This window comes from Eucyclogobius newberryi, unplaced genomic scaffold, assembly GCF_026437365.1.
Source record: "Eucyclogobius newberryi isolate DKJ021-1_F unplaced genomic scaffold, fEucNew1.0.hap1 SCAF_13, whole genome shotgun sequence".
Classification (NCBI taxonomy): Eukaryota; Metazoa; Chordata; class Actinopteri; order Gobiiformes; family Gobiidae; genus Eucyclogobius; species Eucyclogobius newberryi.
Genome location: NW_027315757.1, coordinates 4,035,454 through 4,051,448, shown reverse-complemented (window position 1 = coordinate 4,051,448; position 15,995 = coordinate 4,035,454). Strand labels below are relative to the sequence as shown.

The 15,995-nt window shown below is 49.1% G+C and overlaps 1 protein-coding gene across 3 annotated transcripts; it reads right to left on the bottom strand.

The window, feature by feature from the left end:
- Positions 1 to 208: 208 nt before the first annotated feature.
- LOC140357830 (ADP-ribosylation factor-like protein 4D) lies at positions 209 to 8,268 on the bottom strand. Of its 3 annotated transcripts, XR_011926673.1 has the most exons (5): positions 8,175 to 8,268; positions 4,082 to 4,540; positions 1,503 to 1,983; positions 1,310 to 1,420; positions 209 to 667 (listed from the first exon to the last, which is right to left on the bottom strand). XR_011926673.1 is itself a non-coding variant. In XM_072442350.1 (3 exons), exons 2-3 carry the CDS (start codon positions 4,508 to 4,510, stop codon positions 1,819 to 1,821), a joined length of 594 nt encoding a protein of 197 aa, XP_072298451.1. In that variant the 5' UTR covers positions 4,511 to 4,540; positions 8,175 to 8,268; the 3' UTR covers positions 1,164 to 1,818. The 3 variants fall into 3 exon arrangements, 1 of the variants encoding a protein (XP_072298451.1); XR_011926672.1 differs by having other exon boundaries at positions 1,310 to 1,983; XM_072442350.1 differs by lacking the exon at positions 209 to 667 and having other exon boundaries at positions 1,164 to 1,983.
- Positions 8,269 to 15,995: the final 7,727 nt, after the last annotated feature.

Sequence of the window (15,995 nt, the reverse complement as noted above, 5' to 3'; positions counted from 1 at the left end):
CTCCGTTTGCAGAGGAACTACATGACAGCTGCTGGCTCTGTCCCAGGATGTGAGGTAGGACAGGTCCAACAGGTCCTCTGACGCACTGGGACCTGTGGGATTGTGAGTCAGATGCCCTCCCTGTCCCAACACGCTCATCCTGTTCTGGTCCTGAAGCCAAAACCACACCCACGTCACACATTCAAACACAACTAAACCTTTTGGGCCACACTCCATTCATTTATTTTGACAAAAACAGAATGTACAAGGCGTAAAAACACAAAGGTCACAACTGACTCTTCAGTCGACTTCACATGCTGTACTTTGGTAAAGCTGGAGTTACTCTGATGGGGAAAGGTAAATAATAAATATAAATACTTACATTACACATGTTTTGAGCTGGTTTATGGTTAATCGTTTATTAATATTTAGTTTGTGGAGCCAGCCACTTACACTTACGCTATGTTCATTAACACGCACGGTCCTGACTAATTAATTAATTAATTAAAAAAACAAAAAATTGTGCGTAGTTTCACGTGTGTTTGGACAAATATATTGGACCTTGTCACTAATATTAAGGAAATACCAGACAATAAGGAGGCACATCAGCACATGATTCTGTCCAGTTCAGAGGAAGACAACAGTCTTTGCGTTTAAGTGACGTGTGCAACATGCAGCAGCTCCTTCACTCACGGTCAGCAGCTCCTTCACTCACGGTCAGCAGCTCCTTCACTCACGGTCAGCAGCTGAATCCAACATGGCGGCGATTGATACCGGCCCCGCTGATGCAGCTCATGCAATCATTTTCTCTCTTGGGTCCAAATCCAAAGTGTACCCTGACCCGAAGTATACCCTAACCCTAACCCTGACCCTAAGTGTACCCTAACCCTAACCCTGACCCTAAGTGTACCCTAACCCTAACCCTGACCCTAAGTGTACCCTAACCCTAACCCTGACCCTAAGTGTACCCTAACCCTAACCCTGACCCTAAGTGTACCCTAACCCTAACCCTGACCCTAAGTGTACCCTAACCCTAACCCTGACCCTAAGTGTACCCTAACCCTAACCCTGACCCTAAGTGTACCCTAACCCTAACCCTGACCCTAAGTGTACCCTAACCCTAACCCTGACCCTAAGTGTACCCTAACCCTAACCCTGACCCTAAGTGTACCCTAACCCTAACCCTGACCCTAAGTGTACCCTAACCCTAACCCAGTGTCTGAAGCCGCCATATAAATATTGTCTTTCAAGATAGTGATTTGGTCCCCCACAAGGGCCGCCATATTGGATTCTGTAACTTCCACGATTCCGTCTATGAACTAGTACCGACCCTTCACTCACATGTCCCAGAGCAGGCCTGTAGGGGGCGAAGTCAGCCTCTGCTCCAACTAGAGTCTCTACCAATCTTGTTGCTTTAGGATTGTCCTTTTGAGGCTGGCCCCTTGAGGCTGGCCCCTTGAGGCTGGCCCCTTGAGGACTGCTCCTTGAGGACTGCTCCTTGAGGACTGCTCCTTGAGGACTACCCCTTGAGGACTGCCCCTTCAGGACTGCCCCTTGAGGACTGCCACTTGGGGACTGCTCCTTGAGGACTGCTCCTTGAGGACTGCCCCTTCAGGACTGCCCCTTCAGGACTGCCCCTTCAGGACTGCTCCTTTAGGACTGCTCCTTGAGGACTGCCCCTTCAGGACTGCCCCTTGAGGACTGCTCCTTGAGGACTGCTCCTTGAGGACTGCTCCTTGAGGACTGCCCCTTCAGGACTGCTCCTTGAGGACTGCTCCTTGAGGACTGCTCCTTGAGGACTGCCCCTTCAGGACTGCTCCTTGAGGACTGCTCCATGTCTCATCTCTTCTTGCGGCTCTGCCGCTGGGTCCTCCTCCTTTGCAGGATCATGTCGTGGAGCATGTCCAGTCCCGGCTGCAGACCGACTCCGTCCAGCGCGGAGCAGCCCTGAGTGTGGTGCAGCGTAGACGGGCTGAGCTCGTGGAGGGCCAGGGCCTTCTCAACCTGAGGGCCACAAGAGACAGTCAGACACATGGAAAGCCCAGTACTTCTTTTCCATAGGTATTTGTACTTATACCTTTGTCAGGGGCACCGCTAGAAATTCTGGGCCCCCTGAAAGCTTTTTATACTGGGTCCCCCACACATATTTAACCCATTACCATACTTATTGACCTTAAAGAAAAAATAACAGGTCATAAGTTATTTTTTGTATTTCTAGCAGCTTCAGTTGATGAATACATTTGTCTCACATGAGTTGCTCTATCCAGACAGTGGTAGCCAATCATTTTAAATAAAATATATATTGACATTGACATTCGAGTTCAGATTTGTGTTGGAGTCCGTCCCCCAAAAGTCCCACTCTGCTTGGCCCCTGCAACAGCTGAAGATCTCCTGTGTGAGCTTCAGTTTGACTGGACTGTGCAGAGGAAACTCACCAGCACACACTTCAGAGGTGAAGACTTGGCTCATTTACGCACTCACAGGTTTGTCAGCTTAGGGGCCCAAGCGGTGAAGGAAAGGACCAAATCATTATGAAAAAGGGGTGATTAAAACGTAGAACGATTACTTTAAATATAACATACGAGGGCCCCATACACTGTGACAAATACTCTCAAAACTAAAATATAGCTATTGGTCCATTGCTGAGGGTTCTGATCTTTTAAGGCCTGGTCAGTTCTGGGCCCTTAGAATGTTTCTAACCTTTCAACCGCGTTAGCCGTTGAAAACCATTTCTGTGAGAGAAGAAAGGCGTTTTCAGCATTCATTCATGTGCGTTGAATCGAGCAGCTTGGTGGAGAACCAACCAGGCACTAAACCTGGCATCAAAACCAGTTTCATTTTCTCAGATGCAAATGTTGGTTCATTATTATTAGCACTTCAATTTTTTTTTGTTTTTGTTTATATTTTATGGATTTTTATCATCCAAACCATAGGCCTAAAAATAAAATAGTTTTTGTTGACCACGAGGCCGAGATGAAGTTCTTTGGCCTTTTCCTGAGAATATCAATGTCACCGCAGCGGTCTGGGTTTGGTACACAGTTTGTAGAAGGTTCCATAGACACAAACTGCTGTGATGACGTTGACAATCCCCATCATATTCTCGGGAAAGACCAAAGTCACTGTACAAAGTGTGAGTTGTTCCTGAGGTCACGAGACAAGGCTGAACAGGCCCTTCTCACCTGCTCCACTCGGCAAACAAGCTCCACACAATTCATCAGCGCTTCACTCGACAAAAACAAACTCCAGTGCGTCTGCGACTGACTAAGACTGTTCTGACCTTTATCTCCAGAGAAATAAAGAAACATTTAGTCTAGTTTGAATTTCCAACAAGACTGGTGAGCTCTGCAGGGAGAACTTGGATGGGGCCATGCCATGTTTTTAGTTTATCTTTTTAATGATCCGTTAATAGTAGAGTTGTGATGTATCGGGATCGGATCGATATCACAACACTTTCCATAGTATTACTTGGAATGGGATCGAAACAAAAACACTGATATCGACCATCACTTGGGCTGGGTATGTTTTGGTGCCTGTGTTCCGGGGGGGGGGGGCAATTATTTTCCTCCGAGGGCCATATTCGAATCCAGGCAAGTAGCGGAGGGCCGGACCGCGATCATTGGTGTAAAATAATAATAATTATTATTATTAAATATCAAATAAAATATCACTTTTCTGTCAAATATAGGCTATTGAATCTATTATTTAATTCATTTCACGTCATTATTAAGGACACAAGTGCAGACAGATGCCTGAGGGCAAAAAAAAAAAAATAATAATAATATATATATTTATATATTTTTTTTATATTACTTGGCATGTTTGGTGGGCCGGATTATAAAGACAAACGGGCCCTATGTGGCCCGCGGGCCGTAGTTTGCCCACCCCTGCTGTATTCTTTGGTTTTGTCATTTTTACATCTCCTGTACTTAAAATCGAACACACATTTCAGTGCCATTATCAGTCCGCCTCTTCCAGAATAAAGTCCGTAAAACAAGTCGGTGCCTGTGTGAACGTACCCCAAAAACACAGACGTCCCTCGGTAAAACTCTACAGTCAAATCCTATCCTAAAACGGAATAACACATTCAAAGCATGGGCCCCACCTGAGCAGGCGTCAGGGCCCCCGGCAGGTCTTGCTTGTTGGCCAGCAGCAGGATGGGCACTCGCTGGCTCTCCGGACTGCGTGCCATCCTGTGCAGCTCCGCCCGGGCCTCCTCCATGCGCTCCAGGTCAGCCGCGTCCACCACAAACACCAGTCCGTCCATCCGGCGTGCGTACGACTTCCACAGGGGCCGCAGCTTGTCCTGGCCCCCCACGTCCCACACCTGGTACAGGCAGCCGCCGCTCAGCCTCACGCGCTCCATGTTGAAGCCCTTGGTGGGGATGGTGTCCACGAAGTCGGACAGTTTGAGGCGGTAGAGCAGAGAAGTTTTACCGGCAGAGTCCAGGCCAATGACCACAATGTGCAGTGTCTGGAGGCCGGGCAGGAAGTACGGGCTCCCAGGGGCCCGCTCGCTCAGCTGGTTCCCCATGGTTCTGGCTGAGAACGGGAGATGGTAGATCTGTGAGAGAAAACAGGACTCTTAAAACGGGCTGTGTCGAGATTCAGTCTTTGGAGGAGTAAATGTGAGGTCATTGTGGGGTCATTTCTTCAAATAAGCAAGAAATGGTTCTACAAAAAAACTGTGACGGTAGAAAAAATAGCAAAGATATAATGCTTTATAACACTTTTGATGGATTATTTTTTAAAATTCACCAAATTCCTAAAGTTCCCAGAGGTGTGAACCCTATTGGTCAGCACGAGGCTGCTGGCCATTTTGTCCACGCTCTCATTGGACACTTCAACTGCCGTTGATCAGTTTATATGTCCACCTATAGGGCCCTTAGCAAGAAGCCCCTCCTATAGGGCCCTAAGCAAGAAGCACCTCCTATAGAGCCCTTAGCAAGAAGCACCTTCTATAGGGCCATAAGCAAGAAGCACCTCCTATAGGGCCCTAAGCAAGAAGCACCTCCTATAGGGCCCTAAGCAAGAAGCACCTCCTATAGGGCCCTTAGCAAGAAGCCCTCCTATAGGGCCCTAAGCAAGAAGCACCTCCTATAGAGCCCTAAGCAAGAAGCACCTTCTATAGGGCCCTTAGCAAGAAGCACCTCCTATAGAGCCCTAAGCAAGAAGCACCTTCTATAGGGCCCTAAGCAAGAAGCACCTCCTATAGGGCCCTAAGCAAGAAGCACCTCCTATAGGGCCCTAAGCAAGAAGCACCTTCTATAGGGCCCTTAGCAAGAAGAACCTCCTATAGAGCCCTAAGCAAGAAGCACCTTCTATAGGGTCCTAAGCAAGAAGCACCTCCTATAGAGCCCTAAGCAAGAAGCCCTCCTATAGGGCCATAAGCAAGAAGCCCCTCCTATAGGGCCCTAAGCAAGAAGCGCCTCCTATAGGGCCATAAGCAAGAAGCCCCTCCTATAGGGCCCTAAGCAAGAAGCCCCTCTGATAGGGCCCTAAGCAAGCATGCCCCTCCGATAGGGCCCTAAGCAAGCAAGCCCCTCCGATAGGGCCCTAAGCAAGAAGCCCCTCCTATAGGCCCTTAGCAAGAAGCCCCTCCTATAGGGCCCTAAGCAAGAAGCCCCTCCTATTGGGCCCTAAGCAAGCATGCCCCTCCGATAGGGCCCTAAGCAAGCATGCCCCTCCGATAAGGCCCTAAGCAAGAAGCCCCTCCTATAGGCCCTCAGCAAGAAGCCCCTCCTATAGGGCCCTAAGCAAGAAGCCCCTCCTATAGGGCCCTAAGCAAGAAGCTCCTCCTATAGGGCCATAAGCAAGAAGCCCCTCCGATAGGGCCCTAAGCAAGCATGCCCCTCCGATAGGGCCCTAAGCAAGCAAGCCCCTCCGATAGGGCCCTAAGCAAGAAGCCCCTCCTATAGGGCCCTAAGCAAGAAGCCCCTCCTATAGGGCCCTAAGCAAGAAGCTCCTCCTATAGGGCCATAAGCAAGAAGCCCCTCCTATAGGGCCCTAAGCAAGAAGCCCCTCCTATAGGGCCATAAGCAAGAAGCCCCTCCTATAGGGCCCTAAGCAAGAAGCTCCTCCTATAGGGCCATAAGCAAGAAGCCCCTCCTATAGGGCCATAAGCAAGAAGCCCCTCCTATAGGGCCCTAAGCAAGAAGCTCCTCCTATAGGGCCATAAGCAAGAAGCCCCTCCTATAGGGCCCTAAGCAAGAAGCCCCTCCGATAGGGCCCTAAGCAAGCATGCCCCTCCGATAGGGCCCTAAGCAAGCAAGCCCCTCCGATAGGGCCCTAAGCAAGAAGCCCCTCCTATAGGCCCTTAGCAAGAAGCCCCTCCTATAGGGCCCTAAGCAAGAAGCCCCTCCTATTGGGCCCTAAGCAAACATGCCCCTCCGATAGGGCCCTAAGCAAGCATGCCCCTCCGATAGGGCCCTAAGCAAGAAGCCCCTCCTATAGGCCCTTAGCAAGAAGCCCCTCCTATAGGGCCCTAAGCAAGAAGCGCCTCCTATAGGGCCCTAAGCAAGAAGCTCCTCCTATAGGGCCATAAGCAAGAAGCCCCTCCTATAGGGCCCTAAGCAAGAAGCCCCTCCTATAGGGCCATAAGCAAGAAGCCCCTCCTATAGGGCCCTAAGCAAGAAGCTCCTCCTATAGGGCCATAAGCAAGAAGCCCCTCCTATAGGGCCCTAAGCAAGAAGCTCCTCCTATAGGGCCATAAGCAAGAAGCCCCTCCTATAGGGCCCTGAGCAAGAAGCCCCTCCTATAGGGCCCTAAGCAAGAAGCTCCTCCTATAGGGCCCTAAGCAAGAAGCCCCTCCTATAGGCCCTTAGCAAGAAGCCCCTCCTATAGGGCCCTAAGCAAGAAGCCCCTCCTATAGGGCCCTAAGCAAGCATGCCCCTCTGATAGGGCCCTATGCAAGCATGCCCCTCCGATAGGGCCCTAAGCAAGAAGCCCCTCCTATAGGCCCTTAGCAAGAAGCCCCTCCTATCGGGCCCTAAGCAAGAAGCCCCTCCTATAGGGCCCTAAGCAAGAAGCCCCTCCTATAGGGCCATAAGCAAGAAGCCCCTCCTAGAGGGTCCTAAGCAAGAAGCCCCTCCTATAGGGCGATAAGCAAGCATGCCCCTCCAATAGGGCCCTAAGCAAGAAGCCCCTACTATAGGGCCCTAAGCAAGAAGCTCCTCCTATAGGGCCATAAGCAAGAAGCCCCTCCTATATGGCCCTAAGCAAGAAGCTCCTCCTATAGGGCCATAAGCAAGAAGCCCCTCCGATAAGGCCCTAAGCAAGAAGCCCATCCTATAGGCCCTTAGCAAGAAGCCCCTCCTATAGGGCCCTAAGTAAGCATGCCCCTCCTATAGGGCCCTAAGCAAGAAGACCCTCCTATAGGGCCCTAAGCAAGAAGCCCCTCCTATAGGGCCCTAAGCAAGAAGCTCCTCCTATAGGGCCATAAGCAAGAAGCCCCTCCAGCCCCTCCTATAGGGCCATAAGCAAGCATGCCCCTCCGATAGGGCCCTAAGCAAGCATTCCCCTCCGATAGGGCCCTAAAGCAAGCATGCCCCTCCGATAGGGCCCTAAGCAAGCATGCCCCTCCGATACGGCCCTAAGCAAGAAGCCCCTCCTATAGGGCCCTAAGCAAGAAGCCCCTCCGATAGGGCCCTAAGCAAGCATGCCCCTCCGATACGGCCCTAAGCAAGAAGCCCCTCCTATAGGGCCCTAAGCAAGAAGCCCCTCCGATAGGGCCCTAAGCAAGCATTCCCCTCCGATAGGGCCCTAAGCAAGAAGCCCCTCCTATAGGGCCATAAGCAAGAAGCCCCTCCTATAGGGCCCTAAGCAAGAAGCCCCTCCGATAGGGCCCTAAAGCAAGCATGCCCCTCCGATAGGGCCCTAAGCAAGCATGCCCCTCCGATACGGCCCTAAGCAAGAAGCCCCTCCTATAGGGCCCTAAGCAAGCATGCCCCTCCGATACGGCCCTAAGCAAGAAGCCCCTCCTATAGGGCCCTAAGCAAGAAGCCCCTCCGATAGGGCCCTAAGCAAGCATTCCCCTCCTATAGGGCCCTAAGCAAGAAGCCCCTCCTATAGGGCCCTAAGCAAGAAGCCCCTCCGATAGGGCCATAAGCAAGAAGCCCCTCCGATAGGCCTATAGGAAAGAGAGAGAGAGAGAGAGAGAGAGAGAGAGAGAGAGAGAGAGAGAGAGAGAGAAGTTTGACCTGTGCAGTTCTTTCTGCTTCAATTTAAATCCCCAATGTTATGTCCAGAATGTCTGTCCATCGCGTAGAATGCAGAGTCAGGACGTGGTCAGGACGTGGTCAGGGCGCACGGTGCAGTGGTGACGGGGACGGGGAACGCACTGGAAAAGCAACACAAACTCCTCCCCCTCGAACCACGTGGCCTGCGTGGGGGCGGGGTTTGATTGTTGGGAGTGTCTACAGAGCCGCGGCGCGCGGCCGAAACTGCTGAGCTATTTGAGCCATTGTTCGCTAAATTAAATGTATTTCCAGCTGTATCGGCTTTGGTTACATAAAATGACGGTTCCAAGTCTTAAAAAGTACTGTGTTCTATTTCCAAAAAGTCAATTTTACAAACCAAAAAAAACTTTTCTCTGCTTATTTCAAAGTGCATTTATTCATTTATATATCTTGTACTGTACTTTATTAAACTACATTTTACAGTTAATACCTTTGCTCCCCTAAATTTGAGGCCAAGTACTATATTTTTGAAAATACACTACACAATGGAAATATTCTGAATCTACAAACTCAAGTCATCACACACCGGAATAAATAAGGACCTCGAGTGACGGAGTTTTGACAGATTTGTTCTTTTATCCAATGTGTGTTTTGTCATTGTGGTGAACACTGCCCCCTGCTGGTGCTTTTATCACAGTCCACACATGGATAAATCCTTTATATATATATATACATATATACACATATATACATATACATATGTATTCCTGCTCCTGTCAGACTTTATAACAAACACTGTTAGTCCTGAACACTCGCAATACTGACCTAACCTAATACTGATGTGCAATTCCGTCATATGTGCAATTACTGTGAAATTCATGTGCAATCCATGTCCTGTCGTGACACATATTCATGTGCAATTACTGTCATGATCACATGCAATGGTATTTATTTATTTATTTATTTATTTATGCATTTGTCTATGGGAGTTTTTATTTATTTATAGGAGATCTTCTACTGAAAGTGTTTTTCAGACTTCCTATGGGTGATCTGTTCTTTTCTTCTGTATCTGCCTCTGTATCCACCTGCGTTGCAACAATGAAATTTCCCCATGTGGGACAATAAAGGAATATCTTATCTTATGTTTGCAGAGTGCAGCAGCGGCGTGACCTCTGGGAGCCGCCAGGACATGTCCAGGCCTCAAACTAATGACTTGAATTCACAACATTTAAATCAGGCATGTCCAAACTAAGGCCCGGGGGCCAAATGCGGCCCTCAGACCAATTTTTGTTGGCCCTCCAGTATAATTAAAGGTGTCGGAGGCTCATCGCAATTACATCAAATGCAAAATTTCGAATGATTCACTTTGTTATTCAACAAATTCGACATTGTCAAGTTGTTTGTGGCCCTCTGCCCCGTTTAAGGTTCAAAATGCGGCCCTTGGTGAAAAAAGTTTGGACACCCCTGATTTAAATGATCTTGTTTTAAACAATTTAGACTAGTTTACACCTTCAGCTGGGGGCCAGTTCTTATCGGCCTGAGCAATAAAAACGGCTAAACAGTGATTCATTGGACAATGTAACAGTCTCTTACCAAAGTAGCATGTGGTTTCTGTTTAGTGTGTTTATTTCAGTCACAGGCGTTACGTTTGGACATCATTTCAAAAGAACTCTTGACATGCAGAAAGAGCGAAAAGGTGTAAACTTTAGCTTATTAGTGTTGTAGCTCAAAGATGTGACTGAGGCCCGAGGAGGCACTGAGGAGGCACTGAGGAGACACTGAGGAGGCCCAGAGGAGGCACTGAGGAGGCCCCGAGGAGGCCCCGAGGAGGCACTGAGGAGGCCCCGAGGAGGCACTGAGGAGGCACTGAGGAGGCCCAGAGGAGGCCCCGAGGAGGCACTGAGGAGGCCCAGAGGAGGCACTGAGGAGGCCCCGAGGAGGCCCCGAGGAGGCACTGAGGAGGCCCCGAGGAGGCACTGAGGAGGCACTGAGGAGGCCCAGAGGAGGCCCCGAGGAGGCACTGAGGAGGCCCAGAGGAGGCACTGAGGAGGCCCCGAGGAAGCCCCGAGGAGGCACTGAGGAGGCCCCGAGGAGGCACTGAGGAGGCACTGAGGAGGCCCAGAGGAGGCCCCGAGGAGGCACTGAGGAGGCCCAGAGGAGGCACTGAGGAGGCCCCGAGGAAGCACTGAGGAGGCAATGACGAGGCACTGAGGAGGCACTGAGGAGGCCCAGAGGAGGCACTGAGGAGGCCCAGAGGAGGTCCCGAGGAGGCACCGAAGAGCCACTGAGGAGGCACTGAGGAGGCACTGAGGAGGCACTGAGGAGGTACTGAGGAGGCACTGAGGAGGCACTGAGGAGGCACTGAGGAGGCACCGAGGAGCCACTGAGGAGGCACTGAGGAGGCACTGAGGAGGCCCAGAGGAGGTACTGAGGAGGCCCAGAGGAGGCCCAAAGGAGGCACTGAGGAGGCCAAGAGGAGGCACTGAGGAGGCCCAAAGGAGGCACTGAGGAGGCACCGAGGAGGCACCGAGGAGGCACCGAGTAGGCCCAAAGGAGGCACCAAGGAGGCTGTCATTCTTTTGTTCTTTTCACATTTTTCTAAACAAATAAACAGAACAAAACAGATTATGAATAAAAAATAAAATTACTCAAGCATTAACTAAACACAAAACAAACACAATCACGGCATAATTTAAAAGGACTAATATCATGCAAAGTCGACTTTTCACAGCTTCTAACCTTCTTACAGTGCTATTGGTGCCGATTCCTTCCTTTAGCTAGAGAACGGTCTCTATCCTTCCCCTCGGATGAGCAGACGACAGACGAACAGGGGCTAAAAGTTGCCAAAAGGAAAGGAGTAAGTGTGTTTTTTAGAGCTTTATAACCATCGCTTCCCGGAGAAGCGCCCTGTATTTCCATACAGGTCATTTCAGCTCCTAATTTGTTATTTTGTTCCTAAGACAGAATGGGCAAATTGAGGACGTCCAGAAAGGAACTTATATAATCTTCTTTATGATCTGGAAGTTTTGAAAACGTTTTTTGTAGAAGGATTCAAATGCTGATTGAATTTGGTCTTGTTTGGTTAAGATTGTATAAGATTGTTCTTTCCGCTTGTTGTTTTCTAAGTTTCCAGAATATTCATCTGAAAAATGTTTATCTACTTTTGTAATATCTTAATTTGATAAAGATCAGTTTCCTGAGAGATCAGGTTATTAATTTCTTTTATCCTTTTGATTCCCAGTAGCTTTATAGGACATTCCTTCTTGACATGATTTACCTCCAGAAATCAGGAGGTCAATTTAGTTTTCTTGCAGATTTTCTAGCTTTTTCTCCCTTTGTTTCTTTTTTGCCGAAGCTATGGCTATAATCTTTTCACTCAAGACTGCTGACGGAGACATTCCCCCAGTCTCATTTTCCTCCAGATAAGTCTTAATTTCTGTGTCTGGAGATCTGGTCGCCGAGGCCCCTGCCGTCGACTGCCGCCCAGATCTCTCTGAAGCGGCCCCTTATGGATCCTCCTGCGGGTGGTGGGCCCACGGGAGGGCGGCCCCACGTCGCTCTTTCGGGCTGTGCCCGGCCGGGCCCCGTGGGGTAAGACGCCATGGAGCACCCATCCCAGGCCTGGCTCCAGGATGGGGCCCCGGTGACGCCGATCCGGGCGACGTAATCGGCCTTGTTTGTGTTGTCATCATAGGGGGCTTCTGAACCGATCTTTGTCTGACCCGTCACCTAGGACCTGTTTGCCTTGGGAGACCCTACCAGGGGCATGAAGCCCCCGACAACATAGCTCCCGGGATCATTCGGGCACTCAAACCCCTCCACCACGTTAAGGTGTCGGTTCAAGGAGAGAGAATTTGATGGAGCGTGAGATCGACAGGCGGATCGGTGCAGCGGCTGCAGTGATGCAGTCGCTGCATCGACTGTTGTGGTGAAGAAGGAGCTGAGCCGAAAGGCAAAGCTCTCTATTTACCGGTCGGTCTACGTTCTGACCTCACCTATGGTCATGAGCTTTGGGTAGTGACCGAAAGAACAAGATCGCGGATACAAGTCGAAATGAGTTTCCTCCGCCGGGTGGCTGGGCGCTCCCTTAGAGATAGGTTGAGGAGCTCGGCCACACGGGGGGAGCTCGAAGTAGAGAGTCCACGTCGAGAGGAGCCAGCTGAGGTGGTGTGGTGGCTGGATCAATGCTCGTTTGGGGCGTAGGGTGTAGACAAAGGATTCACGCTGACAAAGCTCTGCAAACTTTTCAAGGTAGTTTATTTACAGAGAAAGCAGTGGCAAATACAGGACAGCAGAAAACAGTGATCAGGAAGACGAACCTCGTCTCTGGGCGTATCTCGCCTTTATATACTGAAGACGCACAAAGACCGATAAACAATATCTGACAGGTATGACCCTATCCATGTACCAACGGATTAGCCAATGAGAGAACAAGATGTAAAGGTATCCTTATTTGGGTAGCACCAGGGGAGAAGTTACAGAAATGAGATTATGCGCTTACACAGATGTACACAAGGCATCTCAAGGTCTCGCAGCCAATGGAGACATCTCCCATTCGGTAGTTAATCAGATGTGGGCCCCTTACATTCCGTGGAATAGACATTTTGGTAGAAACACACATATTCCTAAAAGCCAGTCTCAGAATGAGGCCTAACTTTGCATGGACCTAGTTTTAATACACTTCAGTGGCTCGGGCATCTGTTCCGGATGCCTCCTGGGCGCCTCCCTCGGGAGGTGTTTCAGGCATGTCCCACCGGGAAGAGGCCCCGGGGACGACCCAGGACACGCTGGAGAGACTATGTCTCTCGGCTGGCCTGGGAACGCCTCGGGATCCCCCCTGAGGAGTTGGAGGAAGTGTCTGGGGAGTAGGAAGTCTGGGAGTCCCTGCTCAGACTGCTGACCCGGCCCCGGATAAAGTGGGAGAAGATGGATGGATAAGTCTTAATTTTGTTGGACATTTTTTCCTTAAACAAAGGGTTAAAAACAAAATTAAGCAGCTGCATTGAATCTCTACAGTGTGTTTTTTCGTCTTTCCTCCAAATCTGGAGAAGTGTCGCTAGGAGCATGATCACTTAGGTCTATATCTGTGAACCTCAGTGAATTTAGATCTGTCTTTATTGAGAACCAAAAGTAATCTATCCTGGAATAGATTCCGTGTGAATTAGAAAAATAGGTATACTGGCCCTCAGAGCCTCTTGAGTTCGACACGTCTAATGTTGCTGAAAGTGAAGATTCCAATCACCACCACTTAATCAGGGTTCCCTCAGAGTGGTTTACAATCAGGTCCACGACATCAGCATGGAAAGTGATTTCGCCCCCTGGTGGAGCATACACATTTAAGAGTGAAAACATTTCAATTAATATTCCCATTAACCAGTACATATCTGCCCTCTTTTTTAAAAATTAACTCGGTTCAAAAGATGTTAAATTTTAAATCAATATTGCGACTCCCTTTAGTTAGTTTTTGATGTTCAAAAATTGATTTTGCCATTAATACTTTTCAAGTGTCTTTAAACTCTCTGATCGAACTCACAAGCCCCAGGCTGGAGGCTCCATCTCTTGTCGCTGGTCAGTTCTCTGTGTTTTGCTTCTTCCTAAGGAGCACCTCTGCTTTTCCTGGTCTTCTGAGGAGCACCTCTGCTTCTCCTGGTGTTCTGAGGAGCACCTCTGCTTCTCCTGGTGTTCTGAGGAGCACCTCTGCTTCTCCTGGTCTTCTGAGGAGCACCTCTGCTTCTCCTGGTCTTCTGAGGAGCACCTCTGCTTTTCCTGGTCTTCTGAGGAGCACCTCTGCTTCTCCTGGTCTTCTGAGGAGCACCTCTGCTTCTCCTGGTCTTCTGAGGAGCACCTCTGCTTCTCCTGGTGTTCTGAGGAGCACCTCTGCTTCTCCTGGTGTTCTGAGGAGCACCTCTGCTTATCCTGGTCTTCTGAGGAGCACCTCTGTTTCTCCTGGTGTTCTGAGGAGCACCTCTGCTTCTCCTGGTGTTCTGAGGAGCACCTCTGCTTCTCCTGGTGTTCTGAGGTTCTCCTGGTGTTCTGAGGAGCACCTCTGCTTCTCCTGGTGTTCTGAGGAGCACCTCTGCTTCTCCTGGTGTTCTGAGGAGCACCTCTGCTTCTCCTGGTGTTCTGAGGAGCACCTCTGCTTCTCCTGGTGTTCTGAGGAGCACCTCTGCTTCTCCTGGTGTTCTGAGGAGCACCTCTGCTTCTCCGGTGTTCTGAGGAGCACCTCTGCTTCTCCTGGTGTTCTGAGGAGCACCTCTGCCTCTCCTGGTGTTTTTTACCTTTGAAAGACACAAGAAAAGTAACTGGGAAAGAAAAGTCTCAGTTGTCTCCTCCTGAGCTCCTCACAGATGTGGTGGAACTTTTCTTGTTGTTGATGAACCTCATGTGGGATCGCCAAGACAAAGAAGACGCGCTTGCCTTTGTACTGGAGGTCTCCTTTAACCCTGGAGGTCTCCTTTAATCCTGGAGGTCTCCTTTAATCCTGGAGGTCTCCTTTAACCCTAGAGGTCTCCTTTAACCATTGCAGCCTTCAAGACACGATGGGTTCCTTCACACGATCGTTAAGAAACCTCATAATCAGGCCTCGTGGTTTATCAGCTCCTGGTCTTGGTTGCCATGGCGATGTGCTCTTTCAATTGTGTTGGGAGGGACCTCAACTCCTGAGCCATCAAGAAGGTCAGATATTATCTTCTCCAGAAAACTTTCAGTATCTTCTCTCTCCTCTCCTTCTGAGGTTGGGTCTACAGGACATGGTCGTCATCAGCTGGGCCCGTGTTGCCACAATCTTGGCCCTCAGTGTCTGCAGCTCGTCTGTGTCTGAAATACGCTGTTCAGCTTCGTCGATGCGTGCTGCGTTTCCTCCCCATCTTTCAGCGCCCTTTAAACACTTTGGCCTTGTTATGCCTGTGGAGTTGAACTTTCTGATGATATTGTGAACTTTTTTCACTTTTGTTTATTTAGTGGTTGAACTTTCTAGATAGGCCCAGTATTTACAGAGATACGAACTATAAACCAGGTCAACAAATCTACACAGCGGATTCTACCTGAGAATTTACAGTTCCGGTAAAACCACAGGGATTCTAGAAACGTAAGTCCCAGAGCGCAGAGCTGGGCTGAGCAGATGTGTTGGGTCATTTTTTGGATACCTATACTCAATACTAACTAACCCTGTTTAACCTTATTTTTTAAGGTGTTTCAATAAATATATCAATTTAAAAACAGTTTTAAATAGGCTCTAAAAGACAACCTGAACACCTGACACAGACGGCTCAGACCAATCTGCTGCTGCCGGAGTGTTTGACACAAAACAATGAAGAAATGGACCTTAACTGAATGCCTTGACTTAGAAGTTGCATATTTTAATTAGTATGACTATTTGCATAGCAGTATCAATACCCAAACCCTCCTCTACTGAGCATATGTGCCTGGGGTCACTGGGGCTGTGTCCAGTATCAGTGGCCCCTTCCTGGAGCTTGTCTGTCCGGTTTGTGTTTGCATCAGCTTCTAAAGTTTCTCCCTTTCAAAAGGTCTAGAACGAGCAGGTCAGGATTTTCCTTCAGCACAAATATGAAATTAAATCACACAAGAGTAAAACATTTATTCTACCATTTGTGATGTGACTGTCAGTGACAAACAGTGGCACATTTTCTGTTTCTTTCTGATTTCTTTCTTAAAACACTGCTTCTCCCATAGACATTTGTGGGCTTTATCTTTATATTTTTTAATTTATAAACATAAAACAAATGCAGTGAAAGAAAAAACAAGTCCAGAAAGAGAACAGACATACATAAAACAGTAGACATCCAGTAAAAAAGGAGAAAACCATGGCAAATCGATTAATTC

Excerpts from the sequence above, each read along its gene's own strand:
- LOC140357830 (XM_072442350.1), bottom strand. The coding sequence starts at position 4,510 with ATGGGGAACCAGCTGAGCGAGCGGGCCCCTGGGAGCCCGTACTTCCTG. Across the intron at positions 1,984-4,081 it reads GGGCCCTGACGCCTGCTCAG|GTTGAGAAGGCCCTGGCCCT; the intron begins GTGGGGCCCATG and ends TGTGGCCCTCAG.